The sequence below is a fragment of the Grus americana genome, chromosome 16 (genome assembly GCF_028858705.1).
Source record: "Grus americana isolate bGruAme1 chromosome 16, bGruAme1.mat, whole genome shotgun sequence".
Taxonomy (NCBI): domain Eukaryota; kingdom Metazoa; phylum Chordata; class Aves; order Gruiformes; family Gruidae; genus Grus; species Grus americana.
In genome coordinates this window covers 14,046,228-14,073,336 of record NC_072867.1, presented here as the reverse complement: position 1 = coordinate 14,073,336, position 27,109 = coordinate 14,046,228, and the positions used below count along the sequence as shown (strand labels likewise).

At 37.1% G+C, this 27,109-nt stretch overlaps 1 protein-coding gene across 7 annotated transcripts in view; it reads right to left on the bottom strand.

Annotated features, from left to right (window-relative positions):
• MPHOSPH9 (M-phase phosphoprotein 9) overlaps positions 1–27,054 on the bottom strand; it is a 31,792-nt gene extending 4,738 nt beyond the window's left edge. The window contains exons 1-20 of one of the 7 annotated variants that reach the window (XM_054843988.1): positions 26,847–27,054; positions 24,206–24,338; positions 23,241–23,391; positions 21,864–21,953; positions 18,371–18,876; positions 16,547–16,670; positions 14,159–14,249; positions 12,755–12,861; positions 12,206–12,331; positions 10,957–11,393; positions 9,849–10,007; positions 8,658–8,745; positions 7,624–7,839; positions 6,708–6,755; positions 6,274–6,338; positions 4,452–4,553; positions 2,707–2,844; positions 1,827–2,002; positions 886–1,050; positions 437–557 (exon numbers count right to left, since the gene is read on the bottom strand). In XM_054843988.1, coding sequence (XP_054699963.1) covers positions 437–557; positions 886–1,050; positions 1,827–2,002; positions 2,707–2,844; positions 4,452–4,553; positions 6,274–6,338; positions 6,708–6,755; positions 7,624–7,839; positions 8,658–8,745; positions 9,849–10,007; positions 10,957–11,393; positions 12,206–12,331; positions 12,755–12,861; positions 14,159–14,249; positions 16,547–16,670; positions 18,371–18,876; positions 21,864–21,953; positions 23,241–23,391; positions 24,206–24,312 — 3,017 coding nt within the window. In that variant the 5' untranslated portion in view covers positions 24,313–24,338; positions 26,847–27,054. Of the gene's footprint in view, positions 1–436; positions 558–885; positions 1,051–1,826; positions 2,003–2,706; positions 2,845–4,451; positions 4,554–6,273; positions 6,339–6,707; positions 6,756–7,623; positions 7,840–8,657; positions 8,746–9,848; positions 10,008–10,956; positions 11,394–12,205; positions 12,332–12,754; positions 12,862–14,158; positions 14,250–16,546; positions 16,671–18,370; positions 20,991–21,177; positions 21,214–21,863; positions 21,956–23,240; positions 23,392–24,205; positions 24,339–24,949; positions 24,986–26,846 lie in introns of those variants that run through there. The other 6 variants (XM_054843989.1, XM_054843992.1, XM_054843995.1 and 3 more) reach the window with 6 other exon arrangements.
• Positions 27,055–27,109: the final 55 nt, after the last annotated feature.

The window sequence follows — 27,109 nt, the reverse complement described above, 5'->3', positions numbered from 1 at the left end:
TCTACAAGCAGAGATCTCTACAGAAACCATAATATCTAGTACAGTTAGCAGAAAGTTAATGTATTTAAGATGCATGTATGTGCCATGACAGGTAGGTAGATACTACTTTCAACTTTTATTTACATCTCCTGATAAGCAGCACATAGATTTAGACTTACTCCACAGAACAATTCTTCTATAATGTCTTTGTCACTGATCAATGTTGTGTCAATAGAAAACCCAACATCTCATCTTGGTGAATGCTAAAGATGGGAAATCATGCTAGATATTTCTTGCCAGATTTTTAAAAAGTAAAACTTAGCTTTATATTCAGGAATCTTCACATGACTCCTTTTCTAGGACTTTTAGTGAACAAGAAATAGCAGCATTAAGCCTGCATAAACATACTGCTTCTATAATAATGATCAGAACACAACTGTATTAACAAGACTCATACCTTGTCACCGTGTTTTCATTTTTGCTAAGCAAATGGCTAAATCCAGGAGAGAGGTTTTCTTTGGGAGATCGTTTTGGGCTGTATGTCACAGACACTGGTGCCAACATTATCTCTCTTCTTGCTGCAAAAGACAAAGTATGTTTAACTACCTAGAACTTCTCCCAGTGCAGTATCTCCCACTCATGTGATCAGATGCTTACATCTCAAAAGAATGCTTTTCAAAGCTGCCTACGTGTTTATTTAAATTAGATTAAAAGTGTATCGCCACATAGAAAAATGAAAATAAACTTGGAAGTCTCACGTTTTCTATGATTATAGACAAGCTTTTTGCAGACTATCTGTTAGAATAATGCAGAAATCCTATCTATGTTTCTTTCTTCTAGAGCAGCCTTTCATTGTTTGCTTTTACTTTTTGAGCAACACAAACCAAACTCCAGCAAAGCACTTACTTGGTGTGTTTGATTTCCTGTTTGAAGGAGGAAGGGAGGATGACCTCTGGCCACAAGGGGAGCCGTACCGTTTTGGTCTGTGTTGGTCTCTACTTTTCTCTGGGGATCGGTTAGCAACAAAAGAAGTTTCAACAAACCCAACAGTTTGACGTCGATTTGATGTTTCTAATTAAAAGGAAAAAGTTAGTCTATTAATCAAACTTTTTCAATACAGGAACTCCTGTACTCAGCTTTTACTGTAAAAAGACTGCACTTAGTCTGCCTCACATCAATGTATTTGTGCTGTTATGCTCAAGTCTCACTTCTTTCTCATCATATTCATGAAACAGATAGATTAACTCATGAAAAAGGATCCTTTGCAGCATATGTGGGAGAAATGATGCTAAATAACACTGATTTAACAAAGACATGGTGGAAAGCAGGACAAAAGCATCTTCTGGGAAAGAGGGCTGGAGTACCTGCCTGAACCAAGAATATAAGCATTTAAGAAAGACTCAATGTTTTCAAATTACAAGGCTTCCTAAATCAATGTTGTTAGAACAGCTCAGTGCAGTCCTACAGTACGCATGCCAGCTTCCCTAATAACATTCTGATACACCACCATGAGAACAAAACTAAAACAGATGTACAGCCAGCCAGAGCTTTGTCAGGACTCCATTAGCTGTTTATAAATACTGAGATATTCTTAGAAAAAGTACATTAACTACTCTCTAGCTTGAGACCTAACAGCAACCTTTGCATTCTCTCTATTTTAAACAAGTCACTTAGCTATATCATTTCACATTTTCTTAGGAAAACTCCAGAAGTTTGCAAGCTAAAACTGGTTTTAGCCCATCACTCAAGCCTGATGAACTTTAATACTGAGAATAACAAAACCAAAAGACATGCAAACAAAGAAAAGCCAGTAAAGACAAGTTCAGGAATATAAAAATAAAAGTTACTAGCTGATGTGTCTTCTTTTTCTGTCTGTGTACCCCAATCTTTAAATGCTTTTCCTTCTTCAAGTTCTTTAAAGGCTTTTATAATTGGTGCTTCTGACATCTCATTTTCTTTCTTTTCTATTGTGTTTGTTGAAGAGTCTTCTTGCGAGGAGTCTTTTTCAGGAGGGGAATGGTGCCTTAAAGAACGTGAGGCAGCGGAGGGAAGAAAAGGATTTTACTTTATTTCATATATCCAAATACTAGCTGAATACTAGCTGAATTTCCTTGGGAAATTTAGAGATTTACAGTCGTCAAACCACAAATTTTAAAGGTGCTTTTTAATTTCAGCCAAGAACCTCAGAGGATTGTGTTACAGCCAATTCAAGAATCTAAAGTTGAACAGTGTGACTTAAATTTGGTGATTTGACATGTTCTTAGAACTAAATACATCCTGACAGAGGCTTTAGAAACTTCTGAGTAAGAAGGCAGACTACTAAATTACACCCTAAATTACACCTGAAGCTTCACACTGGTGGAAAGCTGCAGCCAACCTCTACAGCTCACATCCAATACAACAGAGCACACTGTCCAAACTCAGAGCAGAATTGGACGCAAACATGGAGAGCGTCAAGACGGTGGCACAAGACACAGTTGAAGCTTTCTGATATTTAAAGGAAGGCACTGAAAGCTGCTGCTGCTTGTTTCATACCAGGTTAGCGAAGGAAGAAGGTTGTTTTGCTTTTAAGGAATTGTACAGCATCTACAACATTGAGAAATTTTTTTAGACCTCTATTTAATAAGTACAAAATCTAGAAATATGAATCTAGTCAAGTCTGGATCAAACTATTTTTAGAAGTGTTCAACTTTACATTGTAGTGGATACTGAAGGAAACCAACTCACCTAGAAGGAATATAGGTTTCTTCTAACCTGTTATCTTTGGGGCTTTCCTGGACTTCCAAAGGCTGGCCAGTGAAGATTGAATACTCCGCTCCCGGTATCAACCACTTTCGCCTGCTGACATCAGGAGTTGCCAACTTGCTGTGGGAATAAAAAACTTCAAAGTTATGAAAGGCTTTGGAGTTTTTTCTTTATTTTTAATTTAAGAAAAAAAGTAAGAAAATCCAGCTATTTATTCTACTTAAACAGAAACAATAAAAAACACACAATAAATTTGTAAATGCTGTGGAAAAAATAACTGCTTTTTAAACACATTTGTAAAGTAAAAATAAAATATACAAATAAATGTATATCATACATTGATGTTGCAGTCTAAATTACACAATATGCTCAGAATGCAGAACTCCACAAAGATCTTGTGATTTAATGCTGCTTACTCAGACCGAGGTTTGGGTAACAAGCCATTCTCAGCTAATTAACCTAAAACATTTTGGTGTAGATTACTCCAATAGTTCAGAGCATCTGCCCCCAGCTTTCCTTTTGACACCACTTATTAGAAAAATTAAAAATAAAACCCAAAACACACAAAGAAGAAAAAAAATCACCATTGATCACCTGACAGTGATAAGTATTAACTAATAAGCATCAATGAGTATATTGTCTTGAAATATCTAAAGAAAAATGTGCTTTTTTTTTTTTTATACACAGGAAAGTAGATGATAATTAGGAAAAAAGGGTTCTTGTTTACACAAGCTATGAACCATAACTACAATTCTGTAAATCTATCCTGCTGTGCATTCAGCTGGAATAAGGCTTTCTTTGAGCCTTTGAGATCAGTTTAGGACGGATTAACTTCCAAATCTGCACTGGTTCTTACATCCTCCTCCCTGATGAACACAGTCTGCCATGTTCAGGTCTTCCTTTTTTTTTTTCATTCATGGTTGAAGGATCTGGTTCATAAATATTAAAATAGCTCTAAACAGAAATCTGTCCCTGTAAATATATTAATGCATAAATTACTTGCATCTTCATAATAAAAAAAAAAAATCAGATTCCCCCCAAATACTTCTGTTCAATATACACAAATCGACATCTACAAAACACATTACATTACATATTTTGTGCTTCACAGCATCGGTGCTGAACTGAGAGAGACACTGAAGAAGCCATAATTAAATAATAAAAACCAAAGAGGGACCAAGCTTTTCAGGTCTTTAAAACATTAAAAAAAACCCCAAACACCACCACCAAACACAACCAGAATACAGGCCAACTTTAATTTCCTTAATATAAATTCACAATTCAAACTAGAGTATATATTCTAACTGAACTTCCACTCTACTCTCAGGATACCTGTAAACTATACTTAGAAACATAAGAAGTAGTTACTAGCTTTTCAAATCAATGACAAAGACACAAAGAAAACCTCCAATGTCTGCTTGGACTATTAGATTTTATTCCCAAGATCTTTGTTGAGCATAGGAATCCCTCTTCAGCTGAGCAATTGAGACCTATCAAACACTCACTTGGGAAGACTAGAGACTGTCTGCTGAGTCACACATATATTATCCAAAGTATTTATTTGTTTTTAATAATTTCTTGGCATGGGAAGTCTCTGGATTACGTCATGTGTGTAATCCAGTTTAGCCTACGGACTGACATCATCTTGATCCATTTTTAGCCAAAACACATTAAAAAGTATTCTAAAACACATGACCTGTTTTCACATTGTTGGAATATTCACTTACTTGGCACAAGAGGTTCTTAAACGACTTTCAGTAATATGGCGAAGTTTCAGCATATTTTCATGTTCTACCTGCTTGAGCTGAGCTTCAAGTTTTGAAATTGTCCTAATGGGAAAGTAGCAAGGATACATTATAAGATGATTTAAATGACATAAGAGATATCATATTTCTTAGAGTTTATTCATTTTTATTCAGATATTCCGGGTGAAGCAGAAGATCAAGAGCAACTAACTTTTTATCTATCTGTCTACATATGTATATAAATATGTATGTGAATTCTAAGTTAAGTTAGGTAACCTAGCTAGAAAGGTGGGACCAGGAGATATTGCTGTGGATCGAAGTGTACACCTCAGAGGGGTTAGGGAACACAAAACAAGAACATTTTTCCTCCTTGAAATGGTGTACTTCTACAAAGGTCTCCCTGACTCTGGATTTAATGAGTGGCTCCTTCTCCTGTGCATCACTACCGTAATTCCACCAATCTCCTGCTCAGGATCTTCACATGATTTTCCTCTCTCCCTCACACCTCAGTCCACGTCTTCAGTGAACCAGCCTTTGGCAATACAGCACAACCTTAGGCGTTCCCCACTTGGGGCAACAGAAATACAGCTTTTTGGAGCAGGATATAAAAAAAATCTCTTTTTCCACCACAATTTCCCCAGTCTGGAATGGTGCCTAGCTAGCAGCATTGAGAATCAGACAGGAAGAGATACAAGCACCAATAGAAATACTTGACTGAACTGTCCTTCACACTATTTCCTCAACAGTCTCAATAAAAATTGAAGGCAGAGTGGTTTTGGCTTCCGTCTATTAATTTCTCAAGTTTTTCCTATTAATTCTTTCTATTATTCTTCTTGAAAAATCAGGTGATCTGAGCAAAGAAAAGGACTGTGACATCTCCCAAGTATCACATTTGCCTTTTTTTTGGTTTTGGCTGAAGACTATGCACAGGTTAATGCTTGGTGGCAATGACATTTGGAATTAATTTTGAGTTGAAACTTGTAGCCACGTTTCTAAAAGAATCATCAAAAACCACACACACACAAAAAAATCTTCCTAACAGTCTGGGTTTCAGTTGCTTATATAAAAACATAAAAGGAAATTATGACAGCACATACCCACAAAAGCAGCTCAAAGGGAAATGAATGATGTGAAACATCACCTCATTACAGTTCCACACTGCCGGCCCTAGAGCCCTCTCAGGTGTCCTTTCCTCCCACCTCTCTAGACTTTCCTGACCAAATTTGCTGTTCAACACCCTTGACAAGGGGTGGCTGAGAAATCCCAAACTAGAGGATATGTTTATAACTGTAAATCCCTTGACAGTCACACATGTCTTGCCTAGGGCCTACCCAGGAAGTATAAAACTCAATGGATTTCTGTTCTCCCAACCAAAAAATACATCCAGGTAGCATGAGGGACATCCACAGAAGATATTATTCCTGCTCTATAAACAGAACACCTTTCTGTCCTTTATTCATGCCTAGGAGACAATCTGGAACAGCAGACTCCTGTCAGCATCCTCCCTCCTGAAAACCAGGACAGAGACTGGTTAGCTGAAGGTGGGAGTTCCTGAGGAGACAACCGTAGCAGAAGATTGCGCAGTAGACTGGCCGGGCTAGCTGAGGGACAACCATCAGAAAGGAAACAATTAGTTACATCCCACTGGAAGACCTTGTGATTGAGGAAGTAGTAAAAACAGATATCCTAAAATAACAAGATTAAATTTCCAAGATCTACATCCTTCATAATCTAGGAGTAAATGTTTAGGCCATAGCCTGTATTTCATATTGTTAAAATAGTAATAAGACAGTTTCACGTTTACCTTTTCAAATCAGAAATCTGCGTGTTTGCATCAAGCAATTTGTTTTCAGTTGCATTTAATGTATCCTACAAGTACACAAGGAAAAAAGTAAAAACCTAGAAACTGCAGAAACATATTAAAAGAAAAATGAGTAACTCTACATCAGTCTTGAAAACCACACATTAAATACACCTTCCTATTCGAAAGGGAGGTCCATTAAATTTCTTTGGCTTTGCAGTATTTTTGCTATCTATGACTGGAAAAAGATACATTCCAAACTCCCTCCTTTTCCCTTTCCAGGGCTCTGAAGGTGTAGTAAGAAGCTATCAGTTAAAATAAATATGGATCTTTCCGTTTGATCTTTTTCAAAATACCTAAGTTAACTCAGTTAATTCCATGGCATATTATCATATATTTTGCATGTTTGTTTTCTTCATTAACTAGCACGTACTTACCTTTACTCTTTCATGTTCTTTTCCAAGGGACTCATATTCTCCTAAAAGCTAAAAAAAAAACCACAGAAAAAAAAAGAACACATAAACCCACACTGAGATTATATACAATTAACAGTTTTGTTGACTGCTGTAAAATTATCTGGAATTGCTTGTCTAACATATGCAGAAACACTACAGGGGATACAGAGTGTACTTTAATAGTACTTGTTAAGTTCTAGCATCTTCTAATCGGAACAAAAAGTTACACACAGGACGAGACAGAGGTACTTACCCAACGTATTTCTAATTTTCAAATTATTTATCTCTAAACAACCTGAAGGAGCTAAACGAACCGGTAAAATTCCTTACTGACTTTGAAGCTGACTTTGTATTTTGAAATTTGAATTGTAAAAGAGGAGTTAAAGCATGAAGTGGCCTTTACTGCTAACACCCATTCTGCCAATCCATTTAACCATTCTATAAAGCTATTACTGAAAAAATCAGAGGAATAATTAATTTGATTCAGTCTAAAAATCATACACAAAATTAACAGTTTTAGCAAGTAGTAATGGCTTATGAAAGAAATTCAGTACAGTCCCACTGAGCTTAAGAGGAAAAAAAACTTGTTTCAAAATAATTTTATTTTTAGAGGTATTATAGGAAAAGAACCAATAGCTCATAAAGTAATAAAGTACCTGAGATGGACCATGACCAATGTCACATCACTTGCTGCATTAAATACCTGTTTGTAAATATCTATTAGGTCCATAGTGTCACCTAACGCCTAGCCGAATAGTCGGCTGAGTAATTTCTGTTCTCTTAGATGTACATTAAGACTTTACAATAGTAAATTCTGAGTAGTTTTCCAAATCCAGGACTTACTGTGTTCACAACATGCTGTGCAACTGTAAACACCACTGCCCATTTTCTTACTTACATTTTGAAACATTTTATTTTCTTCCTTTAGCCTTGTATTTTTATTATCAGATAACTTGTAAGCCTTTTCAAATGCTTCCTCTAGATCTTTAAGCCTCGATTTTAGTCGACTGATAGTGTTATCCTTCTCTTTATTATTTGTGCGCATTTCTTCAATACGTTCTTGCAAAACTTTGGAAGTATTACTGACTGCAAAAAAACGTTCTCTCCAATCTGCCTGTAGGACAAAAAAAAAAAAAAAAAAAAAACCACAACACACCAAAACATTCATTATAATGCTTACCTAGCAGATTTTTTTAATTCAGTACAAAGCATTATCTAAAAATCATCTAAATAGAAAACAAGGGTACATCTGTACGTGAACTAAACAATATTTTTGTTCATTTCTGTGATGTATAAAGAATGAAAATGAAGGCTAAAAACCCAAAAGTTTGTTTATTTTATAGGACTTAAAATATCTAGAGGTTAGGCCTCTAATCCCAGCTGATTCTCTTGCTTCCCAGCATAGAAAAATGTCAGAAAGGTAGAAGGACTTAGTCTCTCCATGTGTCTAACTCATGGCAAAGTGTCCTGTTCCTTGACCAATAAATGCAGCTATGCCGTCATAAGCAAACTGGTCTGACCTAGCCAGAAAGACTGTATAAATATACTTAGAAAGAGAATATTTTTGCCCCAGTGCAGATGAGATTTCCTTTTATCCAAGCTCTAAAAAGAAATCCAAGAGAAGGTAATTAAAACAAAATAAATAGAGACCATAAACACATCACAATATTTCACTCAAACATCGGTTGATCCCTGCCAACCTGGAAAGGTTGTTCATAAACAAAAGTGACAATGATTCAAGTAAGGAGTCTTAAGAAAAAACTCAGCTAGGAAATACACTGGTGTAACAAACTGGGTGATGTCATATATTAAGGAGAAAGGTTGAAAATAAACAGAGAAAGATCTGGAAACACAGATCAGCTTAATAATGAGCAAGTGCATTCGTTTACCCTTTCAGTTAAAAAACAACTTTATTTAAGAACATATACTTACCACTTGCTTTTCTAGCATATTATTCTTATTTTCAAGGGCTTTTATGCGAGCACTTGCTTCATTCAGAGCCGCATCTAACTGGTCACACCTATTTAGAACATACAGATTACAAAAATATCTTGAAATTTTAAAATAATAAATCTACATTTTATAGCCTTCGTTTCCTTCCTCAAGCATCCCCAAGAATTTTGGTGCCCAACCTGTGACCTTCTCCCATAGTCTATGGCTGCTTCGACGAGCGCCTAGTGTCTCTGCTCGGAAAGGCTGTGGTGCTCATGGCGGGCAAGCAGCAAACTGGGAACACGCACAGAGACTCCAGATGGCTCAGAGCATAAGAACTGCAGAAAAACAGCTCAGATGCACCAGAGCAGAGTTCCACTTCAGCTAATTGATGATGCTGTGCGATAATTAATGAGTGAAATCACATCACAAGCTACTTTAACTCAATAAATGACTGCTCAGAAGTCACTTTTAATAGATACAACACACTAGTGCTAGAAGATATGTACAAAAGAGTCCCAGCTACCCACACACTTTTTCAATTATTCTGAAGGGCATAAATTTTGTAAAGTATTACAGCTGTCTGAATTTGTAATATGTATTTTGACTAGCACTAATGATAGAAAAATCACATCAGACTTCTACAGCAAACATTCAAGCTATATCTAATGGATATAGGTGAGGCACACGGACTCCCATAGTAATATCTGGTCAAAGACTGGCAAATTGGCTTTATAAAGCTAACAGCGAATTCAAGATTGGTCCTATATCATCTGTAGTTTTGACATGAAAGGTAAAGAGGGATGATGTTCACCAGCACGACAAGCTAGCACTATCTTACAACATAGATAGTTCCATTACAAATTGCTTAGGACTACCTCAGCCCTGCCAGCCGTTCTTGAGCAAAACTTATAATGGCTTCAGTAAAAATCAGGTCAAATAAGACCTCTCTCTGGTCCAAACATCACACCTGCTGCCTAACAATTACTGTAAACTAATCTTAAACAGCTGCATTAAATAACACAAAATTTATATTTAATAGGAAAATATTAGCATCATAGATGCATGAAATCTTCATAACTGAAGAGTGACACAAACTTTTCAAGATATTCTAAAACAAGCATACTCAGTTTTTAAAACTGAAAGAATACCATGTCACAGAGGAAGAAGACAAGTAAGGACAAACAGTACCTGTCAGCAAGATTTTGATTGATTTTCTTCAAGTCTTCAGATGAAGCAGTTTTATGGCTTGCCTCTAGCTGCTGTTTTAAGCTATGTATTTCAGAGTCATAGTAAGCTCGTAGATCAGCTATGTGTCGAGCATGTTTTTGCCTCAAGTTCTGCCTAATCCTGTTTTCAAAATTAAGAAAAAAAAAATTTCCAGCTATCCACATAACTGTGCATTGCTGTATTCATTCACACATAATGAACTCAGCATATAAATCTCTCTTACAGAACTTTGTTGCATTTGTATTAAAACAAAGAAAGCTTCATCATCTAAGGCAGCAATGTCAGACACCTAAGGCTTGCATAGAAGTCTTCATATTAACACAAATACTAATAAGAGATACAAATACAATACAAAGCTTTACTCTCTCTTCTCTCCCTTGCTACGCACTAGAAACTATGCATGCAAAATTAAAATAGGAGAACTCAAACACTGAACTATCTTGAAACCATGATCCTAGATAAGCCCTCACACACAGAGTACATGCCATGTCTGCCTGTCCACGTGCAAATCGTGCAAGCTTTGATAGCGAATGGGGGATATTTATTTTTCCCAAGTAGAGAAATTCTGTGCTTCTCCCACCATTTGACTCTAAATAGGAAAATATAACTCCCACAGAACTTTGGAATTCTCTGCCTAAATTAACTCCCTCATACAGCCTATGAAGGAGGCATGTCTTTTTATTTTAACATATAAACAGAAATAAGCAAAGCATTAAAACATAAAAAATTGTTTTGCCTTCCAGTTAAGGCTTTGACATCCAAAGATGACAGAGAACAAATATTGTGCCTTAGATTAAGCAGTATGGTCTAAAGAAGATTAAATAGTATGGTCTAAAGAAAGACAATTGTAAGAAGTGGAAAATGGCGGTTCTATTTATACACCATCTGTACTTCAGGGGAGAAAGAAGAATAATAATAAAAGGGGGAAAAAAAAGCAGCAACGTCCAGCTATGTTCTCAGTAAACAGAACTCATATACTTTGTTCAGTTTACTAGTTTTGTTAAGTTTCGCTTCTTTCGTGAAAGTGCCAAATCTACAATTTTTAAAAGAGAAAAAAAAATTTACTTACTTTGACATTATCACAGGATCTTCAACAGATGTCACTGAAAGACTATATTCTGGCAAACTGTTCTCAGCACACTGAGTAACAGAAGATGGAGTTAGAGTCAGTGTTTCTTCCTCCTCAGTGTTGACTAAATTATCATTATTAGCATCCGTATATGCCATTGGAAAGGGACAGCTGGTCTTGTTTTCATTTTGGAATGGGTGATTCCTCCAGAGGTCCAAATGCACAGCTCTGCTGCTGGCAGGATGTTTTGGAGAATCATCTAACTGAGATGAATTACTTGTTTGTGAAAAAGAGTCTGTGTCACAATGACTTGAAAATCCAGGCTCTGCCATCGAGTCTGGAGAAAAAGAAGTAGTCTCTTCAGGAATATTGAAAAAACAGCGTCCTGGGTTCTGCTGACCTGGTTTCATATGCAGGGTTGGGTCCAACGTCAAGATCTAGGAAATAAGTTATAACGCTAAAAAAAATTGTGATTTAACTTTTGTTCTTGTAAATGGAGCTTATCTGAAGACATTAGTAATCCATATAATATATTGCAGGAATTATACTGAATATTACTACATCATTTGGTAGTGACAAGCCAGATGAAGGGACCTGCAACAGCTTAGATGACGATACATATTCCCGATGTTTGCAATTTGTGTTTCTAAGTGTCCATTACGAATAAAAGACATATGTAACATCTGTAGCTGCCTAGAAAATCTTTGAAATTTCAGTTATGTAAATAGAAGGATTATGTCTGCTTGTAGGTTGAAACAATAACTCTGTACAGTTAACAAAAAATCACTTCATGGATTATGTGAACAAGATAGTCACATATTTGCCATCATTAATGGATTTTGTACAAGACTGAAAGCTGTACAAAGAAACAGATGCAATAAAGAATATTTCCACAACCTGCGCCTCGTCTGTTTCATGGGTGGAATGAACTTGCCTTGTGGGAAGCAGTAAGAAAACCCTGCTTCTGTGACTGCAGCTCCATGTGCATTTCATCAGCTGCAGCCTCAGCATAAGCAGATTCGTCCCTGCACCATCCTCAAGGTTGCGCAGCAAAGGTGCTGGTTTACCCAGGGTATTCTTAGAGGTTCTTTTCAGCTGGATCCCTTCCCAATCTGGTTCATCACACAGCCGCACAAATTGCTGTTCCAGCATAACACTGGAGGTGGCAGCAGGGGCCAATTAATGTGAAACCAGCCTGTAACCTATCATATCTTCAAACTGAGATGTGAAGTAAAGAAGTTAACATTACCTCTGGTGGGTGACTTGACTGGGAAGAAGGCATAAAATTCTGGTCAGGCAGCTGCTTATTTTCCCTTTGTCTTTTATGATAAATATCCTTCAATGATGATAGCTTTGTTTCATCAGCAGAAGACAACTTCAACAGGAAAATTGCTACATTAGTTTATCTGAACACAATTCTCCATCTCCAATATAAATAAACAAGTTGTGGGGTGGGTTCCACTAATAAACCAGTTCAGAACAGAAGGTGGCTTTATTCACTGCACACAATTTAAAAAAAGGGTCTTTGATGAGGCATATACACCTTTAATATACTGGTTAGTCTCTTTTCATCCCCTATACACACAATTTCTTTTAAATGACAGAAGAAGATCAATAAATTCCAATTTACTTTAGTGGGGGTAAATGAAGAATGAAGAAACTGAATATGAGAGACTGAGCTAACAAAAGACTTCTCACAGAAAAGTTAGGTTCCTGAGGGCTGATTCTTTCCATCGTAGAAAAAAGTAAAGATGACAAGCAACTGTAAGACAACTTTTATAACATATACAAAGTTTACCTGATCTGGTGATACTTTTGTGGAGAAAATATCAGCAAACTCACTTCTGAAATTCTCTGGTAAAGAGTGATACATTTCCTTTTCATCTAATTTCCAGTATGAAAGTCCTGATAAGAAGAAACAATGAAAGAAAAGAAAAAAAAATTTACAAATTTTGAGTTCACGGCTGTAGAACAGGAATCCCAAAATCCATTAGTAAGATGATACTTTGTCTGCTAATAAGAATGACATATTAATCATTTGCATCTATTGCTTAAGAATCTCACTAAAGCATTTGTCACCAGAAGTTACAAAAATCTCAGTGCAAAGCACAAGCAACATAATCAATATTACATCACACAGCATCAGTAACAAAAGCTATAAATCAGTGAAAACACATAGATGTACTCTTTGGTGTTCAAGGAACAAATCCTCATTTACCACAAACTTTTATATTTCTACTGATTCCAGTGTAGCACTTGAAACTTACATTACCCAAGGAATAATCCTAGACAGCCGCTTGATACTACAAACTCTTTGGTTTGGAACTCAACAGCACTCTACAGCATGCAAAAAGACAGACTACTAGGACAAAAACGGAGAGCACAAGAGGAACAGATACAGTCTCAATCCCACTTCAGTTTCTTCTATGGTCCCTCTCTCAATGGGTTGTGAAGCAGCAATAAATATACAGTTTGCAGGGCTGCATCTCTGTGCCCTTGTTTGTTACTGAAATCAATCCACCCTGTTACGATCAAAATATGTGAATTAGTTGTTTGCCTTTCACACACACACACACACACACACAAAAACCCCACCAAACGAACACCCAAACAACAAACAACCCAAACCCCCAAAATACAAAAAAACCCACCAAAACCACTCCTCACACACACATCCCAAAACAGCAAAAGCAAAACCATACCAAAACACAAAAAAGCAACACACACAATTAAAGAATCACCACATTACACACTGAATTATTTTGTTCTTGTCTATTCACACAATTATTTAATCATGCCCTTGGTTTGCAGGAATTCTGTCTCTATTACCATGCACTCCTGTGATTACTAGGCCAATGATGCTAATATTTGAACAATCATTTGATACTCCACCATGATTTTAATAGTAATTACATTATTGAAACAGTTTTAAACATAAAGCTCTGCTTTGAAATGTTGAGAAATCTGAAGAAAATAATTGCTGCATGTCCTACATCCGCCAGCAGTGATATGCAGGAGCTACCATCAGTTTGAAACGCAAGAGCAAGAAAAGCAGAATTATGCTGTATCAAAGTTTAATAGCTTGTCGGTGCTCAAACCCTCCTCATCTCCCCAAAGTTATTGCAGATGCATTCTACTAAGAGTTTTAAAAAAGCAAGAATTCAAAAGAAAAGGAAATGTAAGTACAAGAAATTAACTGTACCTGAAGCTTCAGACACTAAGGAATTCGGACTTTCATTTGGTTGATTGAGGTAAAAAGTGTAAGGTGGCAAAGCAGCATCAGTAAGGTTTGTCTAAAATTACAAAAGGAAAAACAAATTTATAAGGAAAATTGCAAGGCAAGAAAAAAAATATCAAGGTAACAATTTTTTTAAAACTGCATGTAAATGTTATTAGTCTTTTTAACCAGAGAGATTAAATTTAATTATACAGCGTGATCCAAACCTATACAATTTATATTCAGGGCAATCACCATCAAAAGGGGAACTAAGCTAAGCCACATAATAAAAGATACCGATATTTTCTAAGTCACGTGCCTGTCCGCTTGTGGAGCATTTTTGAGATTAACTGTTACAAAAATACACATTTTGGACGGTCATCTAAACTTTCTTGCTCCTTAAGAGGCGCAAGTATATAGAGGGATGACTTACCAATAGAGTGTTACTCTTTCCTCATCCTAAGATTGTAATTTCTTATATTCAGCTGTTGTGACTCCACCTACCACAAATCCTGACGGAAACACTATCATCTCAGATAGACAAGATGATATATAATATACCCTTCTCATCACTCCAAACTTTCTAAACAACCTCCCCAGCTAATTATAGAAACACCTTTAAAAGGGTGGGACCAACACATGGGAAAAAAAAAATTACATAATTTAAGATGTGCTACAACTCTCCTCTTCCTTTGATTAAGGAAGAGATGTCATTGATATAACACAGTGATACAATAGCAACTGAGTAAGGGCAGCTAGCTTTAAAACGGTCATCTCACATTGCTCTTTTCTACCATACTTAGGGCTTTTTGTTCCATTACAGCAGCTTAACAATCACGCTACTTGGCAAATTTATACAGCTCATACAACTGAGGACTAAAACAGGATAGTAACCATTGAGTTAACAAGAAGTAGGGGAAAAAAATTTAGAACTAAAGCTTTTCAAGTTTTTGCATGAAGTACCATCTCACCTCAAGGCTATTTTGTCCCTCTTAATGATTTTATTTAGGTATTCTCCTTTGCCTAAGGAGGAAGAAAGGAAAATGAAGGAGTATCAACTGAATTCTTACAAAGGAACAGAAAGATAAAGGTCTTTTCAAAATCTGAGTTTCTGGCACTAATTTCCTTAGGCACCCTCCTGTAGCAGAGAGAGAAAAGAAACAATCCACAGCAGATAAATTTGAGTCCTGGTTCAAAATATCCCCTTAGAGTAACATCTTGTTTCCACCAACAATAGAAGAAGACTGAAGAGAGCAAGCCCAAATGGCCATTCTTACTCTTTCTGGATCACCCTCAAAGTAACCACAGGGAAGAAAACAGACCTTGCCTTGAATCAAGTGATTTATATTTGCTAGTTCCCCTATTCTCTTGTAGGTAGGGCTATTCACAGAGTTTCAGGAATTATTTCCTTAAAAATAGCATAAGGAGAGAGGTTTGTGACAATTAATATACTGAAAGTAATTCTTCATCGTTACTTGTATGATGATTACTCATACAATCATGCTGCATAGCCTCCTTTTAGATCAGAAATATTTTAAGTGACTAAACTTCCCTCCCCAAAAAAACAGATTTGTGAACATACAGAATTATTAACTCAAGAATATGGGAGAGGGGGAACTCAAATTCTTCTCAGAAGAAGTATTTTGAGCTGATTCAGCGGTCACAGCAATAGGTCTTACTACAAATGGTTCTAAAGAGCCAGTTAGATCTCCTAAATGTTTATTGGAGGGGTTACTTACTTTTAGTAACCAGTGCTGTCACTGTGCTTGGAGTAGTTCACTTTAGCCAAATCATAATCATACACAGGCATAAAAGAATGTATTATTCTTACATAAACAATACAAAAAAGAAAAAAATCCTGTTTGGATTTTAGCATAAGAGACTGCTAAGAATACTAAAAAAAGCTCAAACCAAGACAAAAAAAAAAATCCCTGCTACTTAAAATCCCCTTCTGGAAGAATACTATTTGTCCTGAACAAAGTGGCTAATGCCTTAACACACAAAAAATTCCGTGTACTAAAAGAGACATTACCAGCTGAAATCAAATGTCCTTCAAGTAATTATAGGGCACCATAAATTACCGTGACCTGAAGCTTCAATTGAGAATGTAACTATTATCTCTATGAGGAAGGAACATGTGCCACTCAGGTAAGGTAAGACAAAAATTAGGCAAGGAATAAAATAAGCCAAAATAGCTATGTGAGTAAGTATAAAGTGATAGAAGTAAACTGCCCACACGAACGGGAACACCACTATTCAAATGCTTAAAGCCAAGTATGAAAGCATATGCTGAAGCAGAACATACTATATAACTCTGAAAAAAATACCAGTGACAAGAATAAAATTAGAAAAACATAATAAAAAGAGACTTACATTATCAAGTGGTAATTTCTTTGCTTGCTCATTTTCTTGCATAGAGTTCACACATACTTCGTCCGCATTTATTCTTTTTGGTTGGTTTTGTTTCAACTTTTGAGCCCATGATGTTAAAGATTTACTAGACGGTAAGAAACACACACATATACCTTAATTACATACGCCATTTTCAATGGGGACATAATCCCTACAGAGATCAATTTCTTCTTCAAGGTGAAACATAGGCACTAAAACTCCACTGCCTTTATGCATTTTTGAGAAACGATATGAAGAGTAATGAATGCTGAAATGTTTTAGGGCTTTTTTTTTTTAAAAGGCAAACAAAACAACAGCAAAAAAACAAAACACAAACAAATCACCGAAAGGAAAGGTGCCAATGAACTGCACCCATAATCAAAATGGCTTTCCTACTTTAAAAAAAAAATCGTAACAAAGAGCTCCATATTTTTGGCCAGAGAACTGGTTTTTTGGTCTGTTCAAGCTGACAATAATCAAAACCACAAAATTAAGCTTGAATGTAAATGCAGTGGGTTTTCTTATTGTGTTATCAGTCTGGTTGTAAAGATGACGTCAGCTAAGACACACTAAGGAGAATCTTCAAGGATAAGAAAGATTGAAACAAGATATAGAAGAAAACAGAGAAAAAAAAGCAGAATGACCATAACAAATAGAGACATCCTGAAATTCTTCTTAGATGTGGATGTGGAATGATTTTCCCATTTTGTTAAAAAGTGACACTGAAAAATTACATATTGTCCCAGTTTGGAACATGTACTGGAAAGAATGAAAAAAGTTTACAACTAAAAATTTAAGAACAGCAACAAACCCCCTCAAAAAAACCCAGCGTGGGTTAACTGACATTTCATTTTGGTTTGAACACTTTCTTCCTTCCAATTGGTTACATAATACAAAACAAAGCAATTTCAAAGACAAAACTTGTATTTTTATTTTTTTTTATAAAAAGGACAAAAAGTCATACAGGAATGATTTCAAAAGTTGTCTTAGAAAGGTTTTTCAAACTGAAAAACACTCTTGAATTGAGCTTCTCCAGCTCTAAAGAAAGCTGGTTCTGTGTTTTATTACATACTAGCAAAATGCAAGTTCATTTTCACAGTTCTCTGTTTTTCCAATAGAGAGAAAGTTTTTATCTCTGCTAACTACTATCAGGGACTCACAGGCAATGTGCTGCCCAGAAGACCTCTGATAACTGCTTGTGACCACGCGAAGCATTTCAGCCTAGTCTGACAGGGAAAGTATGTTAAGTTCTGTGCAACTAGAGCAGCGTTTGGTCAGTATTATTGTCAAATTAGCTAGCCAATCTTTCAAAACAAATCTTGGTAGATCAACTCACCTCTTGAGCAAAACAAAGATGAACCAAAAAAAAACAACAGAAAAACCCAAACATGTTTGGCTGTTGTCTGATACAGTTTATTACTGTAATGCATGCATATAAGCTAGCAAAAGAGACTGGTTGAGCACAATAGCAAAGTATCAGTCATATAAAATTGGCAATTGTCACGTAAAATTCTGGTGCACAGGTAAACACTATATGCAAACTGTATCTTAGCTGAAATTTGCAGTAGAAAGTAGATTTCATATTTCCCCGCCCAGCATATCTGCAACAGATAAACACTGCAGATGCTAATATGCATCACACAGAAACATTAGGCTAAACAAATAACTTTATCTACCCAGCAGCATAGTATTTTTCACAATCAAGAGGTTCCATTCAATTGTTACATGTTTCCAGTTACCAATAGCTGTTTACTGAATGGGGACTGTCTACAATAAATTAATGTATTTGGACAGTTTATCACTTACCTGGGTTTTTTTCCACATTGACCTTCATCAACTTTATGTTCAAATTCAGTAGGAAAAACTAAAATATCATTTCTTCCTGATGAACATTTTTCCTCTACTTTTTTGGGGGAAAGTTCTCTCTTATTTTGAACACTGGCTCCAACTGTGTCACCCTGCAATACTGCTCCATCACTCTGTCCTTGTGAAGTTTTCTCCATGAAGTCTGTGCACTTGTTAACGTCGTTAGAGTTGCAAGGGTTCAGTTCGGAGGCAGAAAGCGTACCATACCCACTATTCATTGAAGCATCATTTGCAAACCACTCCTGATGCAGATCAGATGCATTTGGCTGACTTTCTGCTTCACTAGATCTAAGCTGATTGACAATACACTCATTTTCTTCAAAGATTTCAGAACGCATCCCCATTTGACTTTCTAGTGATGAAAAAGCGTCTGTAAGCTTGGCAGGCAAACTTCTGCTCTTGCTGGTTTGCAATTTCACTAACTGCCTTATCTCATCCTGAATCAGCTATAGAAAAATGAAAGGCAAAATTCCTATGAGAATGTGCTACAAATCACATTTATATTTTGATGCATCTTCAATTCACATTATTAGTGAGAGACTTAGAGTACTTATCTCAACTCAAATTTTTCAACGTGTAGACATCTCATGCATAAAGTAGATATATGCATACTATGCAGAAGAGTAAAATGTGCATGGTAACAATCCTTAATTCCATGCAGTGAATTTCAGGTCTCAGTAGTCATTTATTAATGTAAAAAAACATGCATGCATGTATTCACTACATGCCTTCAGAAATATAGTTACCTACCAGCCACCTACAGAGATATAAACTATCTAGGTATGTCATTAGAAGTGGACAAAAGTCTTTTGCTAAATTTAGGTCTAAAAGAATTTATAACTTAGATATACATTTTTAAAGATTGCAAGGATGCTTTAATGGAATTAGAAACCATTACTCTATTATGCTAATAGGAATAATGTACCTCTGTAAGATTATTTGCATAAAACTTGATTTTAAAATATCTGCTTTAGATAATATGTTGTTAGGTGGCTCATATAATACAAAAATCTACATTTTGATTGTTTTGGTATCTGATGGAGTGGAGCAAACCTATAACTAGATCACTAGATTTAACAGGTTACTCTTTAGTCTACAATATCTGCAAAGAGTTATTTCAGTATATCAGATAAGTAATATTTTAAGTTTTACAGTTGTGCACTGCTATACTGAAACAGCTCTGAGAAACAACTAATGCTATGAAAAAGCTTCATGCCAGCGCCCATCACTGGCTGAAGGGCATGGCCATTGGCACTTCTGCAGAGTTATACTGAGATTACTGAACTCTGCAGGAGCACACAATTCTTACTACACGTTACAAGACCAGAGTATGTAGATGTTTTCAAGAATACATTGCAAACTCCTTCAGAAAAAAAAAATAGAAAAAAAAATAGAAAAAAAGAACTTACAATAATTTTAAGAACATGGAACTCCACTGGTATTTTTTTCACAGAACTACAGTACATTACTTACATGTGAATAGCAAGTGGAAAGCACAAATAAAACAAAAATAATTTGTTCTCTGAAAGTAAGAAATAAAAAATAAGACTTAATGTCAGAGGAACCTACATGTAATGCTACTCAGAACCAAGCCTCATATCTTTTACTAACTTGCAATAGAATTAACAATTGAATTTCAGCTCAGCCTTTCTATGCAAAAAAACCCAAACCAACCCAACAGGGGGGGAAATTTTCTGCCATAACAGTTTTTTTGTTGTGCTAATGATTTCAATCATGACTGCAGCAATCATTTGCATTTTAATTCTGTGATTCACCTCTGTGAGGCAAGTAGGGAAAGGAGAACAAAAGGGAAGAAACAAAATTGTAGAGGGAAAAACCTCCAAACTTATCAGATCCTCTGCTGACACTTAATCTTTGTCATTAATACCTTGTGCGGGAAAAGTGAAAGGCTACTATTCCAATTTAAATAGCTCTTTTACTTCTCTTTGCACAGTTAAATAATTCCAAGAGAAGAAAAGAACTGGGAAAAATAAGATAAGATTTCTATAGTTTTGGGATTGGAGGTAACTTACTTTTTTTTTTTTTTTAAATCTTCTTCAGTAAAGTCTGATCTTAGGATGATCCTTAGTGGTGAGTTTGTCATTAGCACACTTGTCCTCTAGCGTATAAATCATATAAGCCAAGGACTGACCCCACTGATTCCAAAATTAACTCAAGGTCTCTTGATCCATATTTTCACATGGATGAAGATGTATTCTATAAGCACAGTTGGTCTTTAAACACAGCATAGCACAAGCCTCATCTCAGAGTCATATCAATGCTAATGCAGCATCTCGCCTTACTACCCCAAATAGTAGATTATTCTTTTGGTCTTTTTATTATTCTTATCAGAATGTATTGAATTGCCTGTATTTCAGTATTTTCACTAGGTTACTGGTATACTAGTTTAAGTTTGGAATAGCTCCATCTGTTTTATCTAATGCAGTCGTACAATTGAAAGTAAGTTGTAGCCGTTGATTTTATATTTAGTGTGGCACTTCATGCAGTTAGTAAGTCTCTGCTGATACCACAAACTCAACTCTTCCAGAGGTAGCCTTTGCTATAAATAAAGACAAAAACCGGCAAAGCCAACACAATGGATTAGTCAAGACTACAATTAGCAACAAGTGAATCAAACCACTACAGTAAGAGGAAGGAAATACAAGGGTAAGGAAACACTGGTGGGAAAAAAAATAATGAGATGGGAGGGGGGGGAAGAAACAGGAGATAGGATAAAAGGACAGTACCTCTTGTTAATTCAGTTCAGGAACTGTTGATTACTACTAGTGTAGAGGGCATCAGGAAAGGGAAGGGAAAAAACAGCAACCAAAATGATGAAGATATTAAGCATTATATACTTATAGAATTACTATCTCTTATACATACATATACATTTCTTCTGGTTTAATGGATAAATATGGTTCAGCAAAAATGTGAGTCTTCACATGGGTCATTTTCATTCTTAGAAAGGAGACTGTTTAGCCAAAGGATGAAATAAGCATTCAGCTATTACAGTGAATGTTTTCCTATGCTATATACTGTCTAGATGAGGGAATGATAAGTTGTGTAACATTTTCTAATGAAGAGAAAACTACAATGTCTCAAAATCAGAAATGATACAGTCTAACAGTTAATAAAAACAGCTTGTACCTACAAAATCCAGTTATTTTGTGGGCATTCTGAACCAAATGTTTGTGAAAACAAAACAAATAATCCAAGAATCTTCACTTCTGAAATGGTTCCTAACAGTTACTCTGTTAATTAGTCAAGGGTCTCTCAAATATGCATCCTGTAAATTGGCATTCCAGTCATCCACTTCCTTTAACTGTCTGATACACTTACAGAAAACCATAGGAATGCCAGAGGTTGCGTTGTTTGGCAGATTAAAGAAACATTCAGCCTAACCTACCTAAATGAACATATCATTACTTACTTGGATTTGATGGTGGAACTGCTCTTGCTGGGCAACTATTTGTTCTTGACATTGTTTTTCTACCAGTCTCAATAACTGTAGCCACCTTGTCTATGAAATCACAAAGTAAAATAAAAGCACAGTCATATTGCATCTCTTACTTTGTACTGTAGCTACACGATTTTGTAGTCTTATACTTAGGTGTTGACGTAATACAAAGTTTAATAACAGCACTGTGTTGTCCACCCCATAATACATGCAGACTCCTATTGTGTCAGTCAATGGAAACAATTCACTATAGGCACATTCACTTAAAAAAAAGAGACAGCAAGATAACACATCTCTACAATTTAAGTTTGGTTTAAAAAATAATAATAATAACAAATGAATAAGGGAAGAGAATTATTCTATTTAAAAAAAATAAAATTATTTAAAAATAGAAATATCTGGTAGGAAAGTACAGTTAAATTTTGGGAAGGTTGATTCCAGTTCAATAACTTATAGGCAATTTTCAAAGTGATAATTAAACATCCCTATGTCCAGTGAACCATTTGCTTCAATAAGAAACTCTTCCCTTCAACAATCCAGGTAAAGCCCACAATGCATTAACTATTTAGTGAAAATAAAAAGATAATTAAAAAAATCAAATATATGGGGTTCCCAAAATGTGGTAAAATCTGAATGTTAAGAACTATTTTATGCTCATGTTTATGGAGCCTGATACTTGAAACATAGGACATGGGACATAGAACGCATGTGGCTAGACACAGACATCTATATTCTTTTCTTGGAGCTGTTAAAGAGCACCAAATTAAGCATCTGTCAAGACACAGTTTGATGGACCACAGCCAGAAAGCTCAAAAATTCTGCAGGAACAAGCCCATGGTGTGGAAACCTGATGTTCCTTATGGAGATTAAAAATAATGATAAAATTTAAAATAAAAAAGGACAAAAACATGAAAAAAAGGGTTTGAGAGAATTAGCTCATTGAGCCTACGTTATGATTTTTGTGTTGTTTTAAATCTGGAACTTATCATCTACACATCTTTACAGATGGAACAAATAATTAATTCAAATAAAACAGAGCAAGCCATTTTTAGAAAGAAAACTTCTCATTTCTAGGATCACTTCATATCAGTTTGAAGTGCTACAGTTTTACAGGTTTACATTTTACAGTTCAAAAATTTGCAATCTAAGTACTGTAACTCTGGAAAAAAAAAAATCACATCTGTATTGTAGAACACCAAGATAAAAAGCTAAGATACTGTAAAAAGCTAAGATAAAATTACAGTAAAATCCATCTTTTATAAACTCTATAATCATTAGATCTGTCTTCCAAAATGCAAAGATGATACATTAATGTAATTATTTTTTTAAATAAACCTTAACATCAAGTACCTCACAGTTCTTCACAATTTCTGAGTCAGCATTTCCAATGTTCTGGATATCTTGCATAAAGGAGGCAAGCAGCTCAACAGAACCAGGCATTAACGAGGACCTGGTATTCCCTGAGTAACCAGAAACTCCATTGGGATTGGATGAGGGACTTCTAGGGAAACATGAGGAAAAACGTTTCCATTATTTATTGTGCCAGTTGTCCAACATAGTGGCCAAAATAATATACTACAGATGCTATGCAGCCATGAAAGAACTATACACTTAATTTACACTGTGACCGTCATCATGCTGAACCCCCCCGATACATTAATGAGAATGAGCATGTTTTTCAAGAAAATGTCAAAGAATGCACAGCATACTTCATTCTTATCCTACATACTATTAAAATGCAATAGCTTTGCAAGAAGAGAGACACAGCATAACGAGCACAGATATTACTGCTCACTAGTACAAATGTCAATAAATACAGCTTTTTATCAAACCTATCTGCTTCCTTGTAGATTCTGGGGTCAGAAGTTTACAAATATAAGCTTCTGTGTAACAGTGATTTACAAAGTCCACTTACACATACAGTAAGTGACTTGTAATTCTCATCTTAACAGGCCAGTCAAGAAGAACCTCTCCTAATCCATTGCTTCAGCCATTAGTCCACATTTGCCCTTCTTATTCACTGGGAATACCTTGGGCATTGAACAGAAAAACAATTCAGTTTTTCCAAGCTGCTGTTCTCTACAAATGGCTTTGCATAATCTATGATCTTTCCAGAGAATGATCTCTTACAACTTGTTCAAGACAGGTTTCCCCCCGCCAATCCTAAGAGACACAAGGCAATGGAAGTTACTAAGATTTAAGGAAGACTTCACAGTTCTTTCAGTAAGGCTTTTCTCATTAAGGATTATACTTGCAAATTAAATATATATATATATATATAGTGCAGAGCATTAGGAATTCCTTCAACACATTACCTGTTACAATTCAAGTTACAGACAGAGCTGTGACTATTTCTGACATCAGAGTTTGCAGAAGATGAAGAGATTTCTTGTATAGTATTCACCACATCACAGTTTTCCATATCTTAGGCTCCAGTATGACATTACCCTGAAAATACAAAGAAGTAAGCATCACCCTCCTATTTTAAAAAGCCATTTGAGTCTGTTGTTTGAAGAAACAGAATTTGATTAGAGAGACAGTTGTTTCAGCCAAACCACCCCAGAGAGCACTAGCATTCCAAAACCAACCTCTCCTTCTCCTGTGCTCTGCTTGCAAACAGGTGCTATTTATTCAGCCTTATACTTGCTGGGGCTCCTACAAATCAAAGAGAGTCCTAGCTGTGCTTCACACATCTAGACTGGGCTGTAAAGGGTGTCTTAATCCAAAACATTCCAGGTAGAACAGCATTGTTGGGGTTTGTTTTGGGTTTGTTTGGTTTTTTTTTTTTAAAACGGGAGGCTCCACAGACAGTTTTTGAGACTTCTCTGAAAGGGCCTATTATCAGTGTATTTAAATCTGCTGAAACTGGGGTCTGTGCCTTCACTGAACACACCCCCAAAAAATAAAATTGAGACCCATTGAGTTAGACTGCAGTTGACCAATTCTGCCATTTCTGTGTATAACATTTGGGTTACTTTTTTCACAGAACACTCATTTTATTATTACTATATAACATTAATTCAAAGAGTTTGGAAATGGGTTTGACCTATATTTCTTACCAATTAACAATAAATGTAGTCAAACAGGAATCCCACAGCAGTTAAAAACAGCAGCTGGTTAACTGAAAGCATCATAAATAAATAAATACAAAATACTTGTGCAATGGTCTTACAGCACTCAAAGCAGCAGTTTATAAGAATGGCTGTAGAGAAACTAAAATATTCTTCTGGTTTCCATACTTTTACTAAGAAAACCCTTGAAATACATTGATTTATCAGTTCTTCTATAGTGCTTATTTCAGCACATTCTACACCCTAGTGAATTCATCCCATGTTCTAACACTAGAGAAAAACCTTACAATCATTTCACAGATGGAGAACAAAAAGAGACATTAAGAAATATCATCCTAGTCATCCGTGATACTACTAAGAATAAATCCCTGCTGCCTTAAAGAAGCACAACACTGCAAAGCACAACCATTCTTCTTTACAAGGACATGCTACTGGCTTTTACAGATTTAAGTTTTAATTATTTGTAAGTATAAAAAGATACATTTCTACGAGATAGTTTCAGAAGTATAAAGAATTATTTCCACCAGGAAGAAACTGATGGACAACTGTCTGATTTTTCCCTATTTTATTGGAGCTTGTTTGGCTTCAGCAGAAACATTTTCTGGGTACTCAAACTATCTCCTTTTGTGTAGGGCTGAAAATGCAAGAATTGGAAGGAAGTTATCACAGATATACAATTCCCCTTGGCAAAGCTTCTTGGGATAAAACAAAGGGGGGGGAAGCCTTTCTTCTATTTCTAGTGGTCAGAAGTCTGGAAAACTTGAAGGTTATCAGGCACCTAACCTGACAGATAAAGCAGAAGCTGCAAGTGTCTCTGGAGCAGGTGGATGGCAATGATGGGGGCTACATCAGTCACCCCCATCTCCCCACGATGAAATCATGGGTAGCCTATCTCAGCAGCACAGCAGATGGGTGGGACTTAGCTGTGTCACAGGCTCATTTCATAACCTCATTAGAAGTCTGCTCGCAATAAAAAAAAAATATTAAATAAGCTATAACTGGGCTGAGGAACAACTAAGCTGTCATCTATTGTTCCCATAGCACAGAACAGTCCTTATACAGCCAAGTCCCTACATAAAGGAGTAGGATTAAAAAAAAATAATAATAATCTGGGAAGTATTTTGACTTCTAAGTATCAGTGCTGATTTAGATGCAAACACCTGGGCCAGCACAGACCCAGTGACCGCGGTTCTGCATCTCTTCCTGAGCGAGATCCGATTCCTGCTGCTGCTGCTCCTCGCAGATCGCACAGGGGTGACAGGGCGCCTCGGTCCCGGCTTCCCCTCCCGCCGCCAGGCCCTTATGTCCCCGGCTTCCCAAGGACTTCCCGAGGGACCCTGAGAAGGGACAACGAGTCTCTGGGCTCTAAGGCCCCGCTCCCCTCAGGAAACGCCCCCGCCCCAAAAGCTGAGCCCCCTCTAGGGCCCCGGTCGCCTCACAGGTGACCCCCTCTCGCCACGTCTAACCCCTCAGGGTCGCTCCCCCTCAATTTGCGGACTCCGTCCCGACCCCGGGCCCTCCTCTCATAAGTGACCCCCTCAGGCTCCCCTCCCCTCAGAAGCCGCCCCTTACCCTCAGCTCTGCCCCCTCCGGCTCCCCTCCCTTCACAAGTGACCCCCACCCCAGCTTTGCCCCCCCCCGGGACTCCGCCCCCACCACCCCCCCTCAGCTCAAGCCCCACCCCCACACTCCCATTGGACAGCTGCCCCTCGCGCTCCGGGATGTTAACAGCGCCACCACCTCGGATTGGCTGGCGGGCCCGCCAATCGTCGGGGAAAGGGGCGGGGCGGTGGGGGCGGCCTCGCGGCGCTGGGACGCGGCCAAGTGCGGCAGCGCTGCCGGCTCCGGCCCCGCCGGCTGTCCCCGGGGTTCGCCCGGTTCTTACCCGCATTTCTGGAAGCCCACGAGGAGGCGTCGGCAGCGGCCCGAGAGCTGCCTCCTCCAGCGACCATTAGGCGATAAACAGGCGCAGCCCACCACCTCCTTCCCGGCGATTGGCGGCCGAGTTTCGAACGTGTTGGGGTAGAGGGCACTCAAGACAGAGCCCAGCTCGATGATTGGCCGTCTTGACCGCGCGCCAGGCCGCGCCTTTCACTCTGATTCGCTACGTCGAAAAGTACGCGCGCCGCCGCGAGGGGATTGGCTAGT